This window comes from Suncus etruscus, chromosome 15 (genome assembly GCF_024139225.1).
Source record: "Suncus etruscus isolate mSunEtr1 chromosome 15, mSunEtr1.pri.cur, whole genome shotgun sequence".
Classification (NCBI taxonomy): Eukaryota; Metazoa; Chordata; class Mammalia; order Eulipotyphla; family Soricidae; genus Suncus; species Suncus etruscus.
This window is the reverse complement of record NC_064862.1, coordinates 82,901,468-82,927,014: the sequence shown is the minus strand read 5'-3', so window position 1 is coordinate 82,927,014 and position 25,547 is coordinate 82,901,468. Positions and strand designations below refer to the sequence as shown.

At 55.0% G+C, this 25,547-nt stretch overlaps 2 protein-coding genes across 2 annotated transcripts in view; both read right to left on the bottom strand.

The window, feature by feature from the left end:
- Positions 1-12,271, bottom strand: part of ABCA7 (ATP binding cassette subfamily A member 7) — a 29,110-nt gene extending 16,839 nt beyond the window's left edge. Inside the window, exons 1-23 of the mRNA XM_049788242.1 lie at positions 12,217-12,271; positions 11,221-11,435; positions 11,041-11,134; positions 10,717-10,858; positions 10,508-10,608; positions 10,283-10,359; positions 9,275-9,346; positions 8,381-8,591; positions 8,134-8,273; positions 7,831-7,947; positions 7,490-7,660; positions 7,077-7,294; positions 6,093-6,269; positions 5,527-5,749; positions 5,190-5,411; positions 4,911-5,112; positions 3,538-3,648; positions 3,183-3,354; positions 2,794-2,925; positions 2,559-2,698; positions 1,953-2,090; positions 1,581-1,765; positions 1,404-1,488 (exon numbers count right to left, since the gene is read on the bottom strand). Coding sequence (XP_049644199.1) covers positions 1,404-1,488; positions 1,581-1,765; positions 1,953-2,090; positions 2,559-2,698; positions 2,794-2,925; positions 3,183-3,354; positions 3,538-3,648; positions 4,911-5,112; positions 5,190-5,411; positions 5,527-5,749; positions 6,093-6,269; positions 7,077-7,294; positions 7,490-7,660; positions 7,831-7,947; positions 8,134-8,273; positions 8,381-8,591; positions 9,275-9,346; positions 10,283-10,359; positions 10,508-10,608; positions 10,717-10,858; positions 11,041-11,134; positions 11,221-11,286 — 3,196 coding nt within the window. The 5' untranslated portion in view covers positions 11,287-11,435; positions 12,217-12,271. The remainder of the gene's footprint in view (positions 1-1,403; positions 1,489-1,580; positions 1,766-1,952; positions 2,091-2,558; positions 2,699-2,793; positions 2,926-3,182; positions 3,355-3,537; positions 3,649-4,910; positions 5,113-5,189; positions 5,412-5,526; positions 5,750-6,092; positions 6,270-7,076; positions 7,295-7,489; positions 7,661-7,830; positions 7,948-8,133; positions 8,274-8,380; positions 8,592-9,274; positions 9,347-10,282; positions 10,360-10,507; positions 10,609-10,716; positions 10,859-11,040; positions 11,135-11,220; positions 11,436-12,216) is intronic.
- A 1,586-nt stretch (positions 12,272-13,857) lies between these two features.
- Positions 13,858-24,014, bottom strand: CNN2 (calponin 2). Its single transcript, XM_049788750.1, has 7 exons — positions 23,931-24,014; positions 20,674-20,795; positions 19,472-19,538; positions 19,221-19,358; positions 17,195-17,311; positions 16,965-17,111; positions 13,858-14,782 (listed from the first exon to the last, which is right to left on the bottom strand). The coding sequence occupies exons 1-7, from the start codon at positions 23,991-23,993 to the stop codon at positions 14,516-14,518; spliced, it is 921 nt and encodes a 306-aa protein (XP_049644707.1). The 5' UTR covers positions 23,994-24,014; the 3' UTR covers positions 13,858-14,515.
- Positions 24,015-25,547: the final 1,533 nt, after the last annotated feature.

Genomic DNA, 25,547 nt, shown 5'->3' with positions numbered 1-25,547 from the left:
CTCCTGGCAGGTTCAGGGGACCATATGGGATGCCGGGATTCAAACCACCATCCTTCTGCATGCAAGGCAAACACACTACCTCCATGCTATCTCTCCAGCCCCCCAGAAGCGATTTCTGAGCATAGAGTCAGGAGTAACCCCTGAGCGCAGCTGGGTGTGATCCCTCCCAAAAAAAGAAATGGATGGTTTGAGCTTTGACATAAGGGTGCCTGTCACTTGAGGGAAGGGTCCAGGGTTATGCACCAGAGCAAAGAGTTAGACCCCTGTTGAGAACTGGGGTTCAGTCAGGATCAGAAGTCAGGGTACTTTTATTTTGTTTCATTTTGGAACCATAACCAGTCATGCTCAGGGCCTGACTCTGCACTCAGAAATTACTCCTGCCGATGATCAGGGATCGAACCCAAGTCAGTTGTGTGCAAGGCAAATGATGCCCTCCTCCCTGGCTGCTCCAGCCCCTCTGGCGTACTTATGCATCAGTGGGTTCAAGCGGGGGATAGTTTTGTTTTTGTTTTGGCTTGTTTGTATTTTTTTTTTTTGGTTTTTGGGCCACACCCGGTAACGGTTATGGCTATGGTTATGGCTACCGGTAACGGTAACTGGCTATGCGCTCAGAAGTTGCTCCTGGCTTGGGGGACCATATGGGACACCGGGGGATCGAACCGCGGTCCGTCCAAGGCTAGCGCTGGCAAGGCAGGCACCTTACCTTTAGCGCCACCGCCCGGCCCCGGCTTGTTTGTATTTTAAGTTGGGGCTGCAACTAGCTATACACAGGGCTTTTTCCTGGTTCTGTGCTCAGGGATCATTCCTGGTGAGGATAATACTCAGGTCAACGTGTGCAAGAGATACCTCACTCACTGTACTATGACTCCAGGAACTTAGTTTGGTTTAAATCCATCTCTGAGGGCCAAAGCAATAGCAGAGCAGTAGAGCATTTATTTTGCAAGCGGCCAACCCTGGATGAACCCCGGTTTGATCCCCGGCATCCCATATGGTTCCCCCTGAGCCTGCCAGGAGTGATTTCTGAGTGAAGAGCCAGGAATAACCCCTGAGCACCATCAGGTGTGGCCCCCCCCCCAAAAAAATCTATCTCTAAGGGGCCAGATCCAAAGGACAGTAAGTAGGGAGGGCACTTTCCTTGCACACAGCTGACCCACGTTCAATCCCTGGCATCCCATATGGCTTCCAGAGCACCACCAGGAGTGATCCCTGAGATTGCTCAGCACAGAGCCAGGAGTGACCCCTATGCATCACAGGACGTGACCCAAAAACAAAGAAACAAAACAAAACAAAATACAAAAATAAAAAAAAAAAAATCCAGTTCTGACTGAGTCTGATACTATTTCCTGCCTCAAACTACTGCCCGCTCATGGCCCCACCTCTGCTAAGCCCAGCTGAGCCCTCACCGACAGGGTTGTCTGGGCACCCCGGAGCTCCTTCTTGCCCAGAATCCACGTGATTCTCCACGCAGTCTTCCCCATCAGTGCAGTCCTGCAGGCAGAGAATACCAACCATAAATGTCAGTAGCTCTGGGGCTGGTGGAGGATGGTATGCTGGGGTCTGAGGTCAGCTCCAGCCCTTACCTTCTGGGCAGCAGGCAGGGGCAGGCTTGCCTTCAGCAGCGTCAAATAGTAACCAGAGCCCAGGTGTCGTCGTAGGAAGAGAGATGAGCCACAGCAGCATAAGCGACCGGCCGCCATGATGGCCACACGGTCCCCCAGCAGCTCTGCCTCATCAAGGTGGTGAGTGGAGAGGATCTGTGTGCGGCCTGGACAAGGGGACCCCACGACACCCATCAACTAGGCCACCATTCTTTGTTCGATCTCTAATCTCTGCTTACAATCACCTATGTGGCAAACTCCTATTCATCCCACACAACCCCACCCCGGCACACCTCCTTTCTAGGCCTCTTGTAAAGAAATCAGGGCATTCTCCGGCCGCCCCACCTCTCTTACCTTCTCGGTATTTCAGCAAAAGCTCCCAAATGCTGCGACGGGAAGCAGGGTCCACACCAGCTGTTGGTTCGTCTAGAAACACTACCTGAGAGCCGCCCACGAAGGCAATGGCCACGGAAAGTTTACGCTGCATCCCACCTGGGGGTGGGGTGGGGGATAAGGTCATCATGATGCACAACCCCTCACCTTGGAGATTCCCTCACCACACACACCCTTTTTTTTGTTATACCCAGTAATGTCCAGGGTTGACCTCTGGCTTTGTACTCCTGAATCACTCCTTGTGGGGATTAAACCCAGATCAGCCACTTGCAAGGCAAGTGCCCTCCTGCTGTACTATTTTTCCAGCCCTCTACACTCCATCTGGTTCCTCTTGGGTTCCCCCAATATATGGCTTCTGTTCTTTCTTTCTTTTTTTTTTTTCTGGGTCACACCCAGCAGCGCTCAGGGGTTTCTCCTGGCTCTATACTCAGAAATCGCTCAGGGGGACCATATGGGATGCAGGGATTCGAACCACTGTCCTTTTACATGCAAGGCAAACACACTACCTCCATGCTATCTCTCCGGCCCCATCTTTTTCCTCCCCCATTCTAGACTCAGTCCCCTTACCTGAGAGATGGCGGGTCTCTGCACCCCACTTGGGCACCAGCCCCACATCATGTAGCAGACGGCTCTGCTCAAGGCCCACGTCGGATGCGCTCAGACCCTTCATCCGCCCATAAAACCAGATGTGTTCGGCCACGGTCAGCCTGTAGCCCGGGGAGGGGAGGGATGAGGGATGTGGTGATGGAAGCAGGGTCCCTCCATTCCTCCTGCTTGGTCCCCCCACACCTTCGGCACACACCTGTCAAAGAGTACGTTGTACTGCGGGCAGATGCCCAGATGAGGCCGGATGGCCTCCATGCTGGACTGGATGTCATGACCCATGATGAAGGCAGAGCCCCCAGTGGGTGGAAAGAGGCCACTCAGGATGGACCTGGAGGGTGCAGGGGTCCCAAAACATTTTTTGCTTATTTGTTTTTAGACTATAGCATAGTGGTGCTCAGGGCTAACTCCTGGCTTTGCACTCAGGAATCATTCCTGGCGAAGCTCAGGATGGGATGTGGAGGATTGAACCCGGTTTGGGCATGTGCAAGGCAAATGCCCTTCCCACTGTGCTATCTCCTGAGTACCAGAAAACACAGGTCCTAGCGCTCCTTGGGTACCCAGGAGAACTAGGGGTGCGCTGCTCACATGGTGGTGGTCTTGCCGGCCCCATTATGGCCCAGAAAGGCGGTGATGTGGCCATGGTAGAAATCCAGGCTGAGGCCCTGCAGAGCCGGCTGGGGGTTGCCAGGAAAGCGCTTTTCCAGACCTCGTATAGAGACCCCCGCTGTCAGACCCGGGGGTGCCTCCTCCATCAGCACTGGAAGCAGGAAACAGGGTTCACCGTGGGACACCTGAAATCTGGGCTGTAGCATTCAGGACCTACATTGGGCTGGGTTGGGCTCTACAGAATTTGGGGTGAATCTCGGGCATGCCAGGAAGCTGGGGGTAAGAACCAAGCAATGTGATTGGGGTATCCTGTTAAGATTTATGGGGGCCTCACCCTCTGGGTCCTGCGAAGTGGGAGGTGGGGCGAGAACCTTGGGGGACTGAGGTCCAAACCAATAGCTCCTCCGGAATGGAAAATTCCACGGCTCGGGGATCCCATACTGTCCTGGGAGAAAGTGCTGTTGTTACCCCTGGAACCCAACCCCGCGGGAAAGCACCAGCTTTCAGGCCGAACACTGGGGATCCGTGCTGGGGCACACCAGGGAACTGATGGCCAGAGCCTTGAGCCTGCCCCAAAGGGGCAGCCCCTAGGACGCATGCGCCAGGAAGCACCACCCCCCCCTCACCTCCAGCACTCAATAGTTGAAGAGTTGACTCTGTTCAGGGCACACGCCCTCGGCCACACCCTTCCCAGAAACTAGTATTGGACCAGCTTTTCAGGCCCCGCCCTCGACCCCGCCCACCACTCAGACCCTTCCTCTTCAAGGCACCGCTTTGACTCTTGACCCCGCCTCCACTCCAGATTCCCGCCTCCCTTTCAAGGCCCCGCCTCCAACTCTAGCACCTGCCTTCATCCCACCTCCCAGTCCATATTCCTCCTCTTCAAGGCCCCGCCTTCAACTCTAGGACCCGCCCACAACTCCAGATTCCTGCCTCCTTCAAGACCCCGCCTCCTTTAAGGACCCGCCTCCAATTCTAGGCCCCGCCCTTGACCCCACCCACCACTCCAGAGTCTTGCCTTTCTTTCAAGGCCCCGCCTCCCACTCCAGAGTCCTCCTCTTCAAGGCCCGCCCCCAACTCTAGGCCCCGCCCTTGACCCAGCCCCAAACTCCCCACCTCCCTTTCAAGGCCACGCCCTGACCCCGCCTCCCACTCCAGCTCTCACCTCTTCAAGGCCCGCTGTCTAGGCCCCGCCCTTGACTCCACCCACCATTCTAGACCCGCCTCCCACCCCAGGTCCCTCCTCTTCAAGGCCCCGCTTCCAACTCTAGGCCCCGCCTTTGACCACACCCACCAATCAGATTCCCGCCTACCTTTCTTTTTTTTTTTTTTTTTTGGTTCTTGGGTCACACCCGTTTGACGCTCAGGGATTACTCCTGGCTATGCGCTCAGAAATCGCCCCTGGCTTGGGGGGACCATATGGGACACCGGGGGATCGAACCGCGGTCCGTCCTACGCTAGTGCTTGCAAGGCAGACACCTTACCGCTAGCGCCACCTTCCCGGCCCCAATCAGATTCCCGCCTACCTTTCAAGGCTCCGCCTCTCGTTCTAGGACCCGCCCACCACCCCAGATCCCCGCCTCCCTTTCAAGGCCCCGACATCACCTCTAGGCTCCGCCCTCTACCCGCCCATACAAGGCCCCGCCCATACCACCAGCCCCTGTCCCCGCCTCCCGAGACGCGGAGCGGGGCGGGCCGGACACTTGCCTGGGAACACGCCCTCCAGGTACCAAGTGGCCAGGCCGTAGAGCGCGGCGTCGAACAGCAGCAGGACCGAGACCTCGCCCAGGCTGAAGACGTCGCCCGCGGGCCCCGTGCCCAGGTTGTGCCACTGCGCGCCCAGGCCCTGCTCCTCCAGCAACGCCAGGCTCTCGCAGCCGAACCCGAAGGCTACGGGCGACAGGAGGCTCTGGGAATGCGCAGCCGGAGTCAAGGAGCGCCCGCAGCGCCGCGTCCCCCTCGCTGCACCCCGACCCGGGCGCTCACCGTGGCCACGCGCACACCCGGGGGCAGCCGGTCCCGCCAGGCCACCAGCAGGACGTAGGGCAGGTAGAGCACGAAGTAGGCCAGGCCTCCGCAGGCGGCCGCCAGATTGGCGCGGGAGAAGAAGGTGCTCAGCAGGAAACTCTGGACCACCGTGGCCAGGGCGAAGGCCCCCAGGAACAGGAAGAGCACGACGGGATGGCTGTACGGGAGGATGTCCCCCAGCTGCCGGAGGGGAGGCAAAGGGGTTTATTCGCCCGGGGGCCCTGCGCGCAGACCACCCGTCGGGTGCCAGTCCAGCACCCATCCCTCGGGCCTACGGAGCCCCAGGAGCGCCCACCTTGAGCACCAGCACGAGCAGCGCCGTGCTGATAAGGAAGGGCACCACGCAGCTGAGGAACCAGCCCAGCCAGAGCACCCCGCGGCTTAGCCCCATGGCGCGCATCGTGTCCCGCAGCCGCTTCTCTTTCTCCCGCACCACAGCCTTCACGGTCATGGCCACCGAATAGATCCAAGCCAGCGTCAGGAAGAGAGGCAAGGATCGGCCCAGCACGCGCAGGAACCTGAAGGTTGTGGAGGAAAGGAGGAAAGGGGTGAAGGCAGAGACCGGGAGCATCCCCCAATTGGCACTAGGAAGTTGGGGAGTGCTCTGGCAGATTGCAAAGAATCTTGCACCTTCCCAGATCCAACCCTGGAACTTCTCCAGCACAGATCATTCATTCCCCTTTTCCGCGCTCCTGGGTCCAATGGCTCACCGATGGAAACTCGGGTCTCTAAGCCAATGTGGTGCGCAGCCCCACTCTGAAAGTCTGTTCTGGAATCCACGTCCCACCCAAAAGACTGTGCATTAGGCAGTGAAGTCTGGGGCGCGGTAGGGAATGAGGGCGCAGGGGCCGGAGCGCTCACGTATCGTCCACGTAGCAAGGGTAAGGCATCTGCTGCAGGTAGATGCTGGTGCGGGGAACCGCGCCGCTGAGGACGCGCACGGCTGCGCGCTCCAGCAGGTCCTGCAGGTACACGAAGCCGCCCCACACGTAGCGCAGGTCTGTGAACGGGTCAGCGGCGGGGCCGGGGTCCCAAAACCTGCCAGAAAGGTCTGGTGGGCGGCTGGAGGGAAGCTCTGCGACCCTCCACCATCCTGGGGTGCAGTTGTGCGCCTGCTCCTCGCCCCTTCCATACACTAGGTCTTGGTAGTTTTGTTTTGATTTTAGGGCCACACCCGGTGATGCTCAGGGTTACTCGTGGCTCTGCGCTCAGAAATCGCTCCTGGCTTGGGGGACCATATGGGACACCGGGGGATCAAACTGCAGTATGTCCTAGGCTAGCACGGGCAAGGCCCAGGGGATCTTGGTAGTTTCCCTCCTGGGAAACCCTGGACCCTAATCCAGATGTTGGCCCCGCCCACCACATCTGGGCGGGGCCGCTGAGACCTCCCTAGTTTGGGCTCCAGTAAGACAGATGCTCCTTGGCCCCGCCCACATAACCATAACCCCGCCCTCCCCACTTTGAGTGGCACAGGGGCACTTCCTTTCTTGGTCTCTGACACAAGAGATGCTCTCTGGCTCCACCCACCTCTTCATGAACCCCACCCATATTAGGTAGTGCAGCTGGATAGGTCCCCAGTGGGCGGAATAATCTAGGTCACGCCCAGTTTATTTATGTCACGCCCACCTTGGGGGCGGGGCTCTGCCTTTCTGGTGGTGGATAGGTGGGAAGCCCTCGGAGGACCCGCCCACCAGTCCAAGAACTCCACTCAGAGTGGGCAGGATAATCCAGAACCCACCCATCTGTTTCCTGTCCCGCCCACCAATGGGCGGGGCTGTCTTTTCTGCTCACGGATAGGCGGGATGCTCTCTGGTCCCACCCTCCCGCTCGAGGCCCCGCCCCCACCTGTCCCTGATCTTATTGGTTTCCATGACTTCGTCGATGTTCATTCGGATCTTGAGGCGCAGGTGGCCTAGTGCGGGGGCCCGTGCGGGGTTCTGAGGTTCCTCGGGTCCCAGAATGACGATGCCGGCCCAGAAGCGGCGCTCAGAGAGTAGTTGCAGGGCCCGCCCGACTAGGGCCTCCTCCGACGGCGCCGCCTCCAGCTTGTCCAGGATCATGCACTGGGGAAGGAGTCAGCTTGGAGTTCCCCAGGACTGTCTGTTGCCTCCCCTACTCTCTTTCCCCTACACCGCTGGACTGGTGGTATTTTTCTGCCCCTCGCCCCAACCCCAGCCCAGGGCTGAGGTGGCTCCATCAGACGTTCCCCCATAAGACAGGCTGGTCTCTTTTCCTTCTGCATGCTGAGAGCTCCTTACCTCGATCACCAGGCCCAGCGTGCCCATCATTTGCTCCATATCAGCCCGGGCATCCAGCCAACTGTACCCGCCCCTGGAAGGGTCCAGAAAGGAGCGCAGGGCCTCCTCTGCGGCCTGGGCTTCAGGACTGGGCTGCCCACTGTCTTTGGTCTTTTGCATTTGCAGGAGCTTCTGCAGGGAGAGAGGGTGAAGAGTGAGTGAGAGGTTGTTGCATAGGGCACCTCCTCTTCCCAACCTTGAGACCTTGTCCTCACCATGGAGGATGCCCCATGCTCCCCCCTCCACACCCTGTGTACCACTGAGGCTGTGAAGAAGGGAAGCTACCATTTCCGGGATCTCACCTCTAGAACAGCCACATTGGCACTGTCATTCAGGAAATCAAAGATCTGGGGTCCCAGCGACTGCCACACTTCCTGGACGTCTTTCAACATAGCCAGCTCCTGGAAGGTCTGGTTCATCTGCAGACGGCAGTGACCAAGCTCTGTGCCAGGGGGAGGGCTAGGGGTGGCACCCAAAAGACTGGAGCGCATGCATGCTTGCAGATTAGAGTCCAGGGTTCCATCACCAGCATTGCCTGGGCCCCCAGTTTTGCATCTCTCTATCTCTATCTCTTCGTTCCCTCCCTCTGACCATGCCTCACCCACCTGAGCCATGAGCTGCCTCGTGAAAGCTGTGTCTGGTGTGAAGAGCACTTTCCCCAGCACCAGAGGCTTTAGGCGTTTCCAGAGCATGCTGGACAGCAGGTCACCTTCCATGATCCGAGTCAACTCCTCACAGGCGGGACCTGAGGGGTGGGGAGACAGAAGTGGGTGAGCATGCCATGAGATCACCATGCCCTCCATGCCACCTGCGTAGACTTAGAAGGGGAAGCCCTGGTGGTGGGACACTCACTCAAGTTCTTGTTTGGGGGTGCCAATTCTGGTTCCGAATTCACCAACTCCTTGAAGTCCTGGTTCTCGTACCAGTTCAGAGAGAGCCCTCGGGGGTTGCTGGGTCCCTTGGCACTGCAGAGGGCTTCGGACAAAGTCCCCAGGCCTCCACCTAACCCTGACGATCCTTGCAGCAGGGCCTGCAGCTCCAGCAGGCTGGGAAGCATCAGGAGCTGAGGGCAAAGCCAGGAAAACGGGAACATAAAGTGCCAGTCTGAGCCTAGAGAGGCCCCCATCAGAAACATATTCTGATTCTTTGAATTTTTCTCTTTTGGGGGGTGGCTGGGCCACACCTGGCAGTACTCAGGGCTTATTCCTGGCTCTGTGCTCAGGAATCACTCCTGATAAAGTTTGGGAGATCCTAAGGGTGCCAGAGATCAAACCTGGCTCAGACACGTATAAGGTAAGCGCATTCCTTACCACTGAAATATGGGTTGTTTGCTTTTATTGGGTTTGGGGGCTACACCCAGCAGTGCTCAGGAGTTATTCCTAACTCTGTTCTCAGGAACTACTCCTGGTGGTGTTCGGGAGACCCTATGAAGTGCCGGGGCTTGAATTAGGGTTAGCTGCTTGCAAGGCAAATGCCCTTCTTGCTGTACTATCATGCCTCCACCCACTGTACTATGGCTCTGTTTTTTGGGGGACTACCCATGTACTGTTCAATGCGAGAGTTCAAGTATGCTACACAGGCCCTGCAGTATTGGGGAACACCACCATTCAGGGTACCTAGGCAGAGTCAGGAGTCTCCAGGTTGATATCTACTGGTGTTTGGGGGACAGTATTATGCTGAGAATTGAGCCAGGTCCAGAACCCCTGTACTATCACTTCAAACTCCAATAAGACACCTTTTACATACCTCCTGCAGCAGCTCTATTGTTGCCTTCATAAAGTCACCCGAAGTCTCCTGAACTGTGCCCAGCGTGGTGTTCTGGAGAAAAAGACAGCAAGAACCTTAACTGAGATCGCCCTACTAGAAGTAGGTGGGAGACCCCATTTGATGGTTGTGGTGACACCAGGTGGTCCTCAATAGCAGGACTGTAGAGCTGTTAGATCATACTTGGGGCACAGCTGGAAGGGTCACAGGGTACTCAAACTCCTGACCATCTGCTTTACTGTAAGAGTGAAAAACGAGCTCTAAGCTATTGTGCTATTGCTGCAGACTCAGAGCGTACAGAAAGGTTCAAGATCTAGCAGACAGGGCCCATTGGAATAGGACGGACTGCAGAAATTCACTCTAGTCAGAGACTGGAACCATAGTACGTCAGGGAGGGCATTTGCCTTGTAACTGAAGTTTGACCCCTACCGCCATCCTGAACTTGCCATGAGTGATCACTGAGTGTAGAACCAGAAGTAAATCCTGGGCATCCCCAGGAGTGGATCCCAAACAAAGAGTGAGGCTAGAGAGATAGCATAGTAGGTAAAGAGCTGGCCTTGCACATGGCTGGCCTGAGTTTGGTCCTCAGCACCATATAGCATCTCCCATATAGCCCCACCAGGAGTGATCTCTGAGCACAAAACCATGAGTGACTTTTTTTTTTTTTTTTTTTTTGTGGTTTTTGGGTCACACCCGGCAGTGCTCAGGGGTTACTCCTGGCTCCATGCTCAGAAATTGCTCCTGGCAGGCACGGGGGACCATATGGGACGCTGGGATTCGAACCGATGACCTCTTGCATGAAAGGCAAACGCCTTACCTCCATGCTATCTCTCCAGCCCCGATGAGTGATTTCTTAAGCATCTCCAGTTATTGCCCAAAAAGCAAAATAAACCAAACAAAAAGAGCAAAGACTAGAAGAAGCCAGGATCTTAGAAGAGAAAGGTACCTGGCTCAGAATTTGAGAGCCCTCTCATCCCTAGCCCACCTCACCTTTTGCAGCCAGGTGTCCAGCAATTCCTTAACTTGTGTTGGTATCTCCATCAGCTGGGGCCTTGGCTGGGGCCAGGCTGGTGAAGAAGGCAGAGAGGTGAGGCATTAAACTATCATTGTCCTAAAATCCCCCCCAACACCCCCAAAGCTTGAGGACTGAGTGAAAGCCAGGTACATTGAAGCCCAAATGACAGCCCTGGATATTCAAGAATGTGCCCTTCTCACCAGCTCTGAGCGTGGGCATCAAGTTCTCTAGGCTGTCCAGCATCCTGTGGGTTTTGGGGCTTTCCAAGACTCTAAGCATGTCTGCCACCAACCGGGACACCCTGGAGACAGAGATGGCAGGAGGTGGGGCTTGCTCAGGGGACCAGTTGCTGGACACTCCCAGGTCTGGCCACGCCTAGTGCCCAGCCCGACAGCCCCTGACCACTCACAAGGAATCATTGAAGTTGCTCAAGACTCCGGGCTTCTCGCCTGGGGTGACCTCCGAGAAGCAGGTGTTGTTGACACTGCAGATAAGCCCCTGGAGCCAACGAAAGGTACCCGCAGAAGGCAGCGGCTTGTTGGGGAAGTGGCCTGCAGGGGGACACTGCATGAGGGTGGCCGTGTTTGGGTCCCCTGTTGCCCTCCATTTATCAGAGTGCTCACTGACTAGGCATCCCACCCTCTCTGGATCTCCACGGATTAGGGTGAGCCTGGCTTCCCCACCCCACCCCAACATGCACCCTAGGCCAGGTGAGAGGAGGAAGGCAGCTCACATTCCCGCTGCTCCACTGCAGGGTGGGACTGGCGCACGGCCACCAGGATGAAGAAGAGGAAAAGGGGCCACAACAACTCCACCAGAAGCTGGATCTGGGGGTGCAGAAGGATGGAGGCTATAGGGGAAGGCGAGGTACTTGGACACCCGCCCAGATCTGCCCTCCCCTGGGGACAATTACCGGCTGCCTCTTGCGATACAGCAAGTTCTTCCAAAGCAGCAGTTTTAGCTGCGTCCAGAAGGCCATGGTGGGGCCGGGCAGGAGGCCAGATCTTGAGGCCCGATGGTGGGGAGCCTGCTGGGGGGCTGCTGGCACCTGTCAGTCTGTCTAGCTGGGAACCTCATTCCTCCCTCCCCGCAGCGGGGCGAGGGGCTCTCGGTGGTGCAGCAGGGAACCTGATAAACAGGGAGCAGATATTAAAAAGGACTCGCCTCTCCCCCCAGGGATGGAACGAACCAATGGGGACCCTGCCCGCTGCCGTCCCCGCTTCTGATTGGTTGCCAGGGCGTAAGCTAATGAGATAAGGCGGGATTTAGTTTAACCTTTTCTTAACTAGGCTCAGCCCTAAAACAAGGAGGGAGGGTGGTCCTCCGGGCTGGAAGGAGACCCCCCATTAATGGCACCCCGTCTTCAGCAGGAGGCGTAGCCCCATCTTCGCCCTCCCTCACCACCACCACCCCGAATCTTAATTATTTATGACTCAAAAGACAAGAATGGCAGGATTCTGAGAACATCTTTAGGGACCTGGAGGCACTGCCACTATGACAGCTCCTGAAACCAGCCATTCCTTGCTTGGAACTGTCCGGGGCTAGTTTATTTTCTATGCACACACCTATGGGGGAAAAGCAGGCCACCCAAAGAGCAGGGAATTGCCACCCGATCAGGTCACCCTGATCAGGCCACATGAAGACAAAACTGGGGTCCAGATCCCTCCCAGGCCCTTCTCTCCCCAGGACCCTCCTTGACATCCTATGGGATCTGGGGTGGGGGGACTCGATTTTATCCATCGCAAAGAATGCGGGCAGAGGTCCAGCGGAGTGAGTCAGATGTCCACCCTCCCCCTTGAGGAATTAGGGGTCAGTTCTCGGGTTCCCTCCCAGAACTCAGCGGGGAAGGTCAGCCAGCTTAATTCCCACGGAGCCCGCCTCCCACCCACTCCTTCCCGCACCCCGAGACCTGAGAACTTCCTCTCCCTCTCAGCTCATCTTACGCCTCCAGTGCCCAAGATCTGGCCGCCTCCCCGCTACGCTCGACGGCGGCCCCTTTAAGAGGAGCCCTACTGCCGCCACCACCTCCACCCAGAGGGAGCGACTCCCGGGCGCCGACCTTCTCCTTCGCACTCACCGGCAACCACACCTGACTCCGCTTTTAAGCCCTCCCATTGGCTTCGGCGCCCGCCACTCACAGGATTGGCCAATAGGACTCACGAGCGCTGAGGAGGAGGCGGGACTACAGAGAGCCCGGGTTTCTTAAAGGAACCGCTCGCTTTTGGACACGACCTTGCGGGTAACGGAGCGCCCAGACTGTGGATTCCTTATCTGTGCAAATTGCACGGTAGCCCTCAATTCCGCGGTTCGCGTAGCTGGAAGCTCTTATCGCCCCGTCTTCCCTAAGTGGGCGGGGCGCACTAGTGGACTCCAGTTATTCTTGCTCTGCACTCCCCAATATTTGAATCCAGCCCGCCTGGGCACATTCTTTCCTCCATTCCCCGCCCCACTACCCACTCCCACACCCCTACCCCACATTCAAATCTTTGGTCCCAGCAGGGGGAAAGGAGCCCCAGCATTCTAGGACTGGAGGCCTGAAGTCATAACAGTCATCCTAATTTTGTGGGGGGCTTTTGTTTTGCAGACCACACCTGGCAATGACTCCTGGCTCTGCCAGCACTCAGGGATCATTCCAGGTGGTGCTTGGGAGACCCTATGGGGGTGCAAAGGATCAAATTCGGGTCCACTACTGCAGACAGGGTCAGCAACCTTCCTACTATATCATTGCTCTTGGCGCTGTCACCAAGTGAAGAATGCCTCCAGGTTTCCAGCTCAAGGAAAATGGATTGCTCTGCACAGGAAGTGGTGGAGAGGAAGGAAGAGGGAGTGTGGACCCATTGGCTCCCAGGGCAGTGGGACATGTAAAGGGTGCAGAGGGCTCTACTAGGGCAGGTGATTGTGGTTGGGGCTTTATGCATGAGTAGGAGTTTACCGGGCATGTCAAATGACCAGCACAAGCAAATGCAAGTAGTTTATCCTGGTAATGGGGGGGGGGGGGATGAGGTCAAGTCCTTACTTTCCCTTGTAACTAGCACCTTTGTTCCACAGATACCCCCCAGGGCCCCAGAAGCAATCACATACACACACACACACACACACACACACACACACACACACACACACACACACACACACACCTTGAAAGCCAATTCTCCTTTTCCTAAAAGGTGTTTATTTATAATCATTATTGTTTTATTGACTTTGGTCCACAGTTGGTTATTTCACATTATTTCATGTCCCAGGGCTCCTGGTTGGGGGAATTGGTCCCAGTTGGGGCTCCTGGGTGCAGTCTCTGTGCAGTGCTTGGGCAGGTATGAAAAGAAATTGGGGGGCCCGGAGAGATAGCACAGCGGCATTTGCCTTGCAAGCAGCCGATCCAGGACCAAAGGTGGTTGGTTCGAATCCCGGTGTCCCATATGGTCCCCCGTGCCTGCCAGGAGCTATTTCTGAGCAGACAGTCAGGAGTGACCCCTGAGCGTTACCGGGTGTGGCCCAAAAACCAAAAAAAAAAAAAAAAAAGAAAAGAAATTGGGGTGGAGAGCAGAGAGGGTTCAGCCACGAGGAATTCTGTTGTACTGCCCGGGATTTTAATCTGAATACTGGGTCCTTGTGAGTGGCCAGAGCTCTTCAGAACACCGGAAAGAGAAAAATTCCAAGAACCTGCTTCCTTTCTCAACCCCCACCCCTTCCTCAGAAAAGAATTATTTTTCTTTTACTTTCGTTTCACTGCTTGAAACCTCTGTGGGTGCAAAAACCACTAACTGATTCGACTAAAAAAGGGAAGATGAGGAGAAGCAAAAGGAAACCATTTTTGGGGGGCCCCACGTTGATTCTTTACCTCCAGAGCCGGCCAGGAAATTGACTACCTAGCTTGGTCCATTCTCCCCACCCCACCCCCAGCATTTGGACATGACTTCCCCAATCCAGCAGCCTCCATATACTGACAATAATTAAAAAGGGGGTGAACAGGGCAAAAGTGGAATGGTGAGAGAATGCTGGCATTACACACAACCCACTCGGGTTTGATCATTGGCATCCCCTAGGGTCCCCTGAGCACCAGCAGGAGTAATCTCTGAGCAGAGAGCCAGGAGTCAGCCCAGAGCACTGCCAGGTATGGCCCCCCAAAAAAATAGGAAATAAAAGGAGGAACCCCAGAAAAAAAGAGGAAGGCGGTTGTGGGAGTCACCCCTTCCCCCCACCAGGATGCCTCAGTAGCCTGCCTCATCCTGGTAGTAGGTGGGGAACTCAGTGTCCCCAGAACCCGGGCAGTCAGTAACTGGAGCCCCATCAGCTGCAGGACCCTGTGGGCAGTACTTGGGGTCATAGATCTGGCGGCCCAGCCCGAACACCTGGCCACTCTGGTTGGCACCCTGCGTGTAGCCCATCTGCAGAGACATGGATGAGTTGTCACACTTGTCAGTTCCCAGCTTGGTGTCATAGATGTGGCGCCGGGTGCCCGGAGCTGTCATGCCAACCTGTGAGGACACATACAGCATTAGGAAGGGGCCGGGTATCTTTGGAGAGTGTACCCCCTACCCTGCCCCATCTCCCACCGCTCCAGCTGGCAATGGGTGTCAATGCTTCTTAAGGTGACCTCTGACTCTCTCTTGGGGGGAGTTTGGGGGAAGACTGGCTCATCCAGAATTCCTCTAGGTTGCAGGGTATACCTATGGGCAACCAGATTTTTGTTTTACTTTGGTTTGAGGGTCATATCCAGCTATGCTCAGGGCTGACTTCTGGCTCTGCACTCAGGAATTAGTCCTGGTGGGCTTAGGAGGAACTATAGGATACTATAGAATACCAGGATCAGGGGCCGGGAAGGTGGCGCTAGAGGTAAGGTGTCTGCCTTGCAAGCGCTAGCGTAGGACGGACCACGGTTCGATCCCCCGGTGTCCCATATGGTCCCCCCAAGCCAGGGGTGATTTCTGAGCGCATAGCCAGGAGTAACCCCTGAGCATCAAATGGGTGTGGCCCAAAAACCAAAAAAAAAAAAAAAAAAGAATACCAGGATCAAACCCAACTCAGCTGTGTGCAAGGCATTTGTGTTTGGAACCCAAACCTTTGTTTTTTGGGGAGGCACACCCAGCGATGCTCAGGGCTTACTCCTGGCTCTGCACTTAGGAATCATTCCTGGTAGGGCTCAAGGGACCCTGTGAGATGCTGGGGATCAAACCACTGCTGATCATGTGTAAGGCCACTTGACCTTCCCACTATTCTATAGCTCTGGCTCCCACCAGATGAAGGTCAGGCCCACAGAAATGCCTGGAGGTTAAAAGGCACATGCCTGCTATGTTTGAGGAGCTGGGTTTGATTTTTGGAACTGCCTACTTCTGGGTTGGGACCCACACAACAGCAAAGAGAAATAAGGGAAAAAATAACGATGCTGGAAGGAAAAAAAGTTAAAAGAGAGCCAAAGTGATAGCACAGCGGTAGGGTATTTGTCTTGCACGTGGCCAATCTGGAATAGACCCTGGTTTGATTTCCGGCATCCCATATGGTCCCCCAAGCCTGCCTGGAGCGATCTGAGCATAGAGCCAGGAGTAACCCCTGAGCGCAACCGGGTGTGACCCATAAAGACAATAAAAAGGGGCCCGGAGAGATAGCACAGCGGCGTTTGCCTTGCAAGCAGCTGATCCAGGACCAAAGGTGGTTGGTTCGAATCCCCGTGTCCCATATGGTCCCCCGTGCCTGCCACGAGCTATTTCTGAGCAGACAGCCAGGTGTAACCTGAGCACCGCCGGGTGTGGCCCAAAAACCAAAAAAAAAAAAAAAAGACAATAAAAAGAGTTTAAAAAAGAAACAATGATACTGGGGACAGTGCACTAGAACAGTGAATGGAGCATCTGCCTCGCATGCATCGACTTGAGTTGATCTTTGGCATCCTATAGGAGGGTCCCCCCCAGCCTGCCAGGAGAGGTTCCTGAACACTGAGCACTGCCGAGTATGGCCCCAAAACAAAACAAAACAAAACAAAAGAAGAATATATATATATATATATATATATATATATATATATATATATATACACACACATATATATAAAACAATGCCAGCTTTAGGTCAGAGAGATCCTGGGAGTGTTCCCTGGGATATCACATGGTCCCCACTCTTTACCCCCCAGCACTGCTGTAGGGTTAAGACCCCCTTTCCTTCAACCAGAGTAGCGTTAAAAAAAAGAGCAGTGTTCTAAGGCTTGAGAGTTGGTTTAAATGGCTGGAACACAGACTTAGCATGGAGGAAGCCCAGGATCTATTCCTGGCACTGCTGGAAGTGGTTCCCAAATAAACAAAAAATGCCAGCACTGATGAGGTCCCTCAAATCTTTGAGTGACATGGAGGTATAAAATCCAGACACATACATAATTCAAGAGGTGGGTGGGTGGGAGGGAGGGGCCGGAGAGATAGCATGGAGGTAAGGCATTTGCCTTGCATGCAGAAGGTCGGTGGTTCGAATCCCGGCATCCCATATGGTCCCCTGAGCCTGCCAGGAGCGATTTCTGAGCATAGAGCCAGGAGTAACCCGAGTGCTTCCAGGTAACCCAAAAACCGAAAAAGAAAAAAGAAAAGAAAAGAAAAAGAAAAGAGGTGGGAGGAAAGAGTAGGGGCTTCAGTGATAAGGGGGCATTTCTGATGGGGGCGCTGGGAAGCCAGGACCTACCTGGCTGGCACATTTGTTGGTGCCCATCTGCAGGCTGATGGTGGAGTGGTCCATAGGAGGCAGGATGTGGTTCTTGGGATCATAGAGGTGCCTCCTGGTGCCGTACGCCGTCATGCCCGACTGGCTGGCACACTTGTTGGTACCCATCTGCGGGGAGGTGGGCAGAACGGTCAGGCTGCCCCCAGGGCTGACCTTCTCACTTGCTGTGCCCCATGCCTCAGCATACCCACCTGGAGCCCGATGACACATTGGCCGGCCTTCATGGTGGCATCGTCAAAGTTCCGCTCTTGCTTCTCCGAGTACTTGACGCCAATGTCCACGTCACTTTGCAGGCCCTTGGTCTTGGCCTAGGAGCAGAACTGGGAGCACTTAATCAAGGCAGCAGAGACCCACACCCACTTAAAGACCACGCCCACAAAACACACCCTCTTAGGCCAAGCCCACTAGAAAACCACGCCCATCGGGAAGACCGAAGCCACCCCCACCCCAAATGGCCCCACAAAGAAACTGCGCCCAGAAAGGGTGGTCCATTCTGAGACCACACCCACAAGAGACCACACCCATAGCAAGGACACGCCCACCTTGAGTTCCCTTCCCTGGCAATCCAACCATTCCTGAGTGTCCCATCACCCTGTCTGCCCTTCATTCTGTCAGCTTCAGCCTTTCCTCCCAAACCCTACTCCAGAACCTAGTTCCATGGTCCATGGTACAGCATTGGCAGGTCCAAGCCTGCAAGGCTGAGTCTCATTTCCTGGCCTCCAGACACCTCTCGCAAGGAACACTGATTCATCATTTATAAGAAGGCATCTCAAAAATGAACCCTCATCGATCAGAATCCTCCTTGCTTTCTGATAGAGTGGGGATATGTAGAAATCGATGGGGTGGGGCTTTGAGGAAAAAAACATCTCTGCATCTTATTATCATATTTGCTACTTGCTGTGAAATAAAACAGCTCTGAAAAATCTGTTTTAAACATGATTTGCAGGGGCAACTCACAGCAGGGGTAATAGCATAATGGGTAGGGCGTTTGCCTTGCATGAGGTCAATCTGGGTTCATTCCTTGGCATCCCATATAGTCTCCCGAGCCTGCCGGGCAATTTCTGAGAGTAGAGCCAGGAGTAACCCCTGAGTGCCAGGAGTAACCCCTGAGTACCATTGGGTGTGGTCCAAAAATTAAAAACAAAACAAAACAAAACATGATTTTCAAAAGTTGGACAGAGACATAGTATATAAGGGAGGGTGTTTGCCTTGCAAGTAGCCAACCCAGGTTTGGTCTCTGGCATTCCATAGGGTCCCCCAAGACTGTCAGAGTGATTCCTGAACACAACCAAGTGTGACCCTCAAGCCCCCCAAAAAAGGCCATTCAAAACATGATTTATGTTGGCCGAATAGAGAGATAGTACAATGGGGAAGATGCAACCAATCCAGGTTTGATCCCTGGCACCCCATATGGGGAGCAACCCATAAGCATTACTAGTTATGAGCCTCCCCCAACAAAGGATTTGTTCAGGGAACAGAGCGGTGACGCATCGGTAGGGAGTTTGCCTTGCACATGCTGACCTAGGACAGACCGCGGTTCGATCCCCCAGTGTCCCATGTGGTCCCCCAAGCCAGGAGCAATTTCTGGGCGTAGAACCAGGAGTAACACCTGAGCGTCAGAGTGTGGCCCAAAAACCAAAATAAAATAAAATAAAAAGGATTTGTTTAAATAGGCTTCCCAGATGCCGAAGAGATAGCATGGAGGCAAGGTGTTTGCCTTGCATGCATAAGGATGGTGGTTTGAATCCTGGTATCCCATATGGTCCCCCGAGCCTGCCAGGAGCGATTTCTGAGCATAGATCCAGGAGTAACCCCTGAGTGCCACTGGGTGTGACCCAAAAACCAAAAACCAAAAAAAAAAAAAAAAAAATCCAAAAAACAAAAACAAATAGCCTTCCCAGTTAGACTTGTCTCTATTTTCCTCCATCAGATTGCGTCTGTCTTCTCACATTATACTGTTTCTCTTCCCCCATATGGCTTTCTCTTCTTCCATAATCAGATTGTGTCTACCTCCTTCATCAGGCTCTGTCTCTGCCTGCTTCCTCAGACCCTGTTTACCCCATCAGTCTGTGAGGGGTATAAAGGGGTGGTCTTGGTCACCACCGAATGCTAACTGCCTGGCGCCTTGCCATTATCACAGAGACTTGTAGCGTCACTAAGGTCCATGGAGTCCGCTGTGTACCAGGAGGTAAAGCGCTGCCCCTCTCTGAACCTCACCTTCCCCGCCAGGGCCAGAAGAGACACTTGCACCTGTGTCATATTCCCGCTCTCAAACAGGTCGTTGGCCTCAAACAGGTCCACGGGGTTCATGCCGTAGCTCGCCATGGCTTTGATGAAGTTGGAGAGGTTTTCTAGCTGGGGAGGAGAGCGGCAAGGTTAGGGGAAAAAATGGGGCTGGGGGGCCTGCTTCAGTTTATCCACCTGCCCCATGGGGTCTTTCATCCCCACTCCACCCCAGCACCCCTCACCTGATGCCAGTTCTGCATGGAGCGGTTGATCTTGGGGACTGAGCCAGGCTGCAGCTTGTTCATCAGTCTAGGGGAGAAGGTGAGATCCGGGACCCACGTGAGGAAGAGGTGCTTCCCTCCTCATGGCCTTGACCTGCTCTGGCCTTAGTGTCCCCTCTGAGAATCTTCACCCACCACAAGTGCCACACAGTGCCAATGCCACGTGAGGAAGTTAGAAACCCAAACTATGGGGGCCGGAGAGATAGCACAGCGGTGTTTGCCTTGCAAGTAGCCAATCTAGGACCTAAGGTGGTTGGTTCAAATCCTGGCATCCTGTATGGTCTCCCATATCTGCCAGGAGCTATTTCTGAGCAGATAGCCAGGAGTAACCCCTGAGTACCATCGGGTGTGGCCCAAAAACCAAAAAAAAAAAAAAAAAAAAAAAGAAAAAAGAAAAAGAAACCCAAACTATGGGTGTTCAGGGAAGCAAATCTGGGGGATTTCCATGAACATTTCTCTTTCCTGGGTTTTGGGGAACACACACCCAGTTGTGCTGGGGGCTGACTCCTGGCTCTGTGCTCAGGAATCATCCTAGCAATTCTTTCTCGAGGACCCTATTGGGTGCCATAATTGAGCCAGACCTGGCCACAAGCCAACAGTATTATCTCTCCAAATTTTAGGGGTGTGTGAGGGAACACAGACATAGTATAGAGGGGAAGGCATTTGCCTTGCACGTAGCCATCTTGGAGTTAATACACAACACCTCATATGGTCTCCTGAGCCCCACCAGGAGTGATCTTTGAGTGCAAAGCTAGGAGTAACCCCTGAGGTTTGCCAGGTGTAGCCCCCCAAACAAAACAAATTGTGTGATTTTTGGTTTCCTTTTTTGTTTGTTTTGGGGTCACCCCTGAAGTGCTCAGGGAGCAAATAGGAGATGGGATTATTGAACCTGGGTCTGCTACATGCAAGGCCAACCCCCATTCTATCACTCTGGCCACCTCCAGCAACCTTAGAAGCTTCCACCACCCCCCCATAAAAAAAGAAGAGGTGAGATGAGGATGGTGACCACTGGAGATGAGAGACATAGTGATAAGACAAGAAAAAAGAGGAGTGACAAAGAACCCATGAGCTGAGAAGGGAAAAATGCCCACAGCCAGTCTGTCGGCCCCACACAGGACGTGATGGGGGTGTCAGGCACCATGTGCCCTGGAGGCAGAACTCACGTGCATAAGATCACCCCATCCTTCAGACCCTTCTGGAAGTCAGCGCCGATGGACAGTCCCGTGAGTCTCTCAATCCAGCTGCGCAGCTCTGCCTCCTTCTGAGGGTCATATTTGGACAGGAGCTGGAGGAACAAGAGGGCACAGGGTAGCTAGAAACACGTGGCTCAGCCCCCCAAAGTCCGAGGGAAGAAAAGGAGGAGATAGAGGAGCCTGATCTCCACACCTTCAGCAATGTAGGTTCACAACACATGTCTCTCCCTGTCTCCTTCACACATACTTCCAAGCACGGTTTGCACAGTCTCAGCCCTGTTTGTAATTCCCTAGAGACATAGATAATCTCTGAGGTATTTGGGGATAGGATGGACATACCCGGCAGTGCTCAGGGCTTGACTCCTAGCTCTGTGCTCAGGGATCATCACTCATCGTGGGACTCAGGGGATTGAACTTCTGTCCATGTTTGGCTCTGCTCCCTTTCCATTTCTGCCTCAGGATCTTGGCATCTGCTTCACAGATGTGGACACAGCAGCATCTGGCCCTTCAGTCCTCCTCAAGCTGGAGGGACTCTTGGAAAAAAGGCTTCTCTGCTCCTCCTGGGCCCCACTCCATGATGCTCACCCCCTCGGGGCCACGGGAATAAGTGCCCCTATTCTTGGTGTGGGTTGCTGAGTATGACACTCCCTATGGAGCTGGGAAGAAGCTTAAAGGACTGAGCACAGGCTTTGCAGGCAGGTACCCCAGATCTGAAACCCAGCATCGTATAGCCCCCCAGAAAGCCGCAGACCCAGGGCTGTTGGGCAGACCAGGCAAATCGGAGTCTATGGGGGTGTCCCACCCAGACACACCACTGCCCACATACACACATGAACACAAGCACTGGCCAAGAGAGTTGGAAAGGGGTGGGGCTAGGAGCCCCAAGAAATCTGAGTGAGGGACTAGAGTGATAGGACAAAGGGAGGGTGTTTCCCTGAAGTCAGCTGACCTGGGTTCAATCTTTGGCATCCTATAGGGTCCCCTGACCACTGCCAGTAGTGATCCCTGAACACTGAGCCAGGAGTAATCTCTAAGTAGTCTCAGTCTCATTTTTGGGAGCCCCCCCCCCCAAAGTACAAGCTAACAAAAAATAAGCCAGAATGATTCAGGTGGGTGGACCCTAAGGGCTCTGAGTGGTGTGGGTGGGTAAGGAGCTGGTCCCTTACTCAGTCTTGGGACCTGGTTCAAGAGTCGTTGGCCCCAGAGGAGGTGGAGGTGTCCCTCTCTCCCGGGACCTGAGATTTGAGCTCCGGGAAACAAAAGCAGGGGCCGGCAGGGAGCGAACCCGATCTTCGGATTTTCCCTGTCCCACCCCCACCTCACGAGGCCCTGAGGTTCCCAGGGCCCGGCCCAGCCCAGCTCTGTTCCAGGAAGGAAGACAAGGAACTGGGAGAGACACGTCGTCCCCAGAGCTGTGTTTGAGGCAGGCAAGCTGGAGGGAAACAGCGCTTTGGGTTCAGGGGGCCCAGATGGACAGTTCTGGGGGGGGGTCAGGGGGTTAGAGGCCAGGGCAGAGGCGCAGGCAGGCCCCACCCTCCCGAAGTGGCCGCCCCCCCCCCTTCCAGGCTGCTTTCAGCACATTCCTCCCGGCCCGCAAATTGCCAGGAATGCGGCCCAGCCTCCCTGCTAAATGGGGACCAGCTGTTGGGGGGTGTGTGTGAGGGGGTACTGGGCGAACCGGTGGGCCACGAAGCTGAGCCTGCCACTGCCTTAGCCAGGGGAGTAAACTGAGGCACGGGTGATGGAGCAACGTGGTGGTATTCCGTCTCTGAGAGTTGGGGAGTGGACAAAGAAGCTGGTTGTGCAACTGTGGGTCCTCCCACCCCAACTCCCCACCAGATCCTGATGGATTTCTCCCCCAGGAAGCTAAGCTTCTCTAGGCCCAGAGCGCAAATGGAGAAATGAGGGGCCCCCCAGAAACCAACTGCTGGGTGGGGCTTGTCATGTTAAGAGGGAAGGTTCAAATCCCAAGGGGTGAGGCAGGAATTGGTGGGGGTGGTGGTGGGGGTGGGATTGGTGGGGGTGGGGGTGTCTGCTTGCAGGTGGCTGGGGAGGGGAGCCCGGAAGGTCTAAGCCCAGCTGCTTAGTGGGGGGCCTGAGGGTGGGGAAGAATGACACACCTAGCAGGTAGGTTCCCGTCTCCCAGGCTCTTCACACCCTTCCTGTAGTGTGACACTCAGTGACCCTCTCAGAGCCCAAACCACTTTCATCAAACTTTCTTCATCAAAATGGTCTCTCGAGGCTGGAGTGATAGCACAGCAGGAAAGGCCCTTGTCTGGCATGCAGCAGATCTGGGTTCGATCCCCGGCACCCCCTAGGGTCCCCTGAGCACTTCTTTTTTTTTTTTTTTTTTTGGTCACACCCGGCAGTGCTCAGGGGTTATTCCTGGCTCCAGGCTCAGAAATTGCTCCTGGCAGGCACGGGGGACCATATGGGACGCCGGGATTCGAACCGATGACCTCCTGCATGAAAGGCAAACTCCCTACCTCCATACTATCTCTCCGGCCCCCCCCTGAGCACTTCTATGAGTGATTTAGAGCCAGGCCTAACTCCTGAGCACCGCTGGGTGTGGCCCCATCTCAAAAAATACATAGTGTTTCTCTCTGGCTGGCTTTGCCAGGTTGCAAACCTCACACGTTTTAGGGTCCTGCTTAGGGTCCCTCACCCAGCCCAGCCCTTTTGTCCCCAAACAAAAGAACCTATAGAAGGGAAGTGATATGACTTCCGGGGAGGGAGGTGCCCTCCCAGGTGTGAGAGATGGGGAAATTTTTGTGGTTGGGGGTACACATCCTTCTTCAAAGCGTCCGGCCCCGCCCCAGCGCAAGTGGCCCCAAAAGCAGAAGTGTGAGGTGAGGCGGTGGTGGAGGGAGATGCTGGGGTCACACCCCCCCAATACACACATTCTACACACACGCCGCCAGCTTACAAGGGGTCCTGGGACAGAGTGGAGAGAGTGTGTATGTGCCTGCTTGGGGGGCTCAGAGGCTTCAGAAATGGGGGAGTCCGTCCCCCATCCGTTCTAGACATGGAGAGATCTTGGATCTGAGCTTGCCAGGCCCACACCCTACACCCAGGTCCTGGACAGCTGGTGCTGGGGTGCTCACATGTTTGAGCTCACTGCTCCCCCTGGTCCTGGCACATCTTGGAGAACTTGGGAGGCCCCAACTCTTCTGCTCCCAGGTGTTGGGGATACAGGCACCCCATCTCCGCCCGGGGCTCTCACTTACCCGGTTCTTGACCTCTGCAGACAGGCCGTAGGAAGGTCCTTTGTTGAACTGCGTGGAGCTCATGGCCGGGGCGACGGGCCTGGACGGGAGGGACAGACTGACATTCGCTGGCCTGGCCGAGCTGGTGGGGGACCAAGCCGTGCCCGCCCCCTGCGCTGATTGGGCCCGGTGCATGTCCTTATAAGGCCGGGCCTCGCAGATTCCAGCAGCCGCAGACTTCCTGAGCCCCGCGGGCCGGGCTGGGGCGGCAGGAGGGGCACCTCAGCCCCACCCCAGTGGCTGGGAAGGGCCTTTGGGAAATCGAGGAAGAGCCGTCTAGGCTGTTTGCACTGCCAGGAGCCCCCCAGCACACCCCCTCCTCCTGCTCTGCCTGGTTCACCCTTTGGGAGGCTGGGGAGAGGGGTGACGTAGGAAGAGTTAGGTGGCATTTCCTCAACACCCCTGAAGGCAAAAATGAGCGTCTTGCCCTGCCCTCCAGTGGCACCAGGAAACTCCTAGACTAGAGGAACTAGAGCCAGGCTCCTTAGGAAGGGACATTAGGGCAGGGATTTTGAAGCCTGCTTAGGAGTATTGCGAGTTGAGAAAGGGTTCCTATTCCTGGCAGAACAGAAGGTTATCACTTAAAACACAGTCGGTGATTGGACCCAAGTCGAGATCCTTGTGGGAAATGTGGGGGGTAAGGGGGACATAAAAGGAGAGGTCAGGAGATGACCCCAGGGCATGGCTGAAGCTGGTAACTTGACCCCCCTAAGCACACATCTGTCATTTGGCTATTGGGGGTTTCTTCTCTCTCTCTCTCTCTCTCTCTCTCTCTCTCTCTCTCTCTCTCTCTCTCTCTCTCTCTCTCTCTCTCTCTCTCTCTCTCTTCCCTTTTGTTTATTTTGGGGCTATAACTAGTGGTGCTCAGGGGGCATTCCTGGCTCTATACTGAGGAATCACTCCTGGTGGTGCTCAGGGGCCCATATGGGATGCTGGGGATCAAATTCAGATCAGCCATGAGCATAGTAAGTTTCCTACTGCGGGCCGCATTATAAGATTTTTTTTTTTTTTTTTTTTTTTGGTTTTTGGGCCACACTCGTTTGACGCTCAGGGGTTACTCCTGGCTATGCGCTCAGAAATCACCTCTGGCTTGGGGGGACCATATGGGACGCTGGGGGATCGAACCTCGGTCCGTCCTACCTTAACTCTAGCGCCACCTTCCCGGCCCCTATAAGGGGATTTTTAAGGTTCCAGATGCAACAATAAAGTCATCAGTGAAATAAAGTAATTTGTCATTTATTCACTCACAGCTCCAGGCTGGACCTCTGGACCAGTCCTATCCTAGTTCCCAGGAGGTCTCTACTTTGCCTCTGCCTATCCCTGGAATGACACTTTCTTTTCATGTAGAAGCGAACAATTTTAGAAACGAGAAGAATAAAGATCTAGAAGGGGAACAGGAGACTCCAGTGGAGGACTTTTTTTGGGGGGTTTACTCACACCCAGTGGCGCTCAGGGGTTACTCCTGGCTCTGTGCTCAGAAATTGTTCCTGGCAGGCACCGGGGACCATATGGGATGCTGGGATTCGAACTGGAGTCCATCCTGTGTTGGCCCTGTGCAAGGCAAACTCCCTACCGCTG

Coding starts and splice junctions, on each gene's coding strand:
- CNN2 (XM_049788750.1), bottom strand. CDS start 23,993: ATGAGCTCCACGCAGTTCAACAAAGGACCTTCCTACGGCCTGTCTGCA. Junction 20,796..23,930: donor CTGCAGAGGTCAAGAACCGG/GTAAGTGAGAGC, acceptor TTGTTCCTCCAG/CTCCTGTCCAAATATGACCC. Junction 14,783..16,964: donor CCAACAAATGTGCCAGCCAG/GTAGGTCCTGGC, acceptor GTGTCCTCACAG/GTTGGCATGACAGCTCCGGG.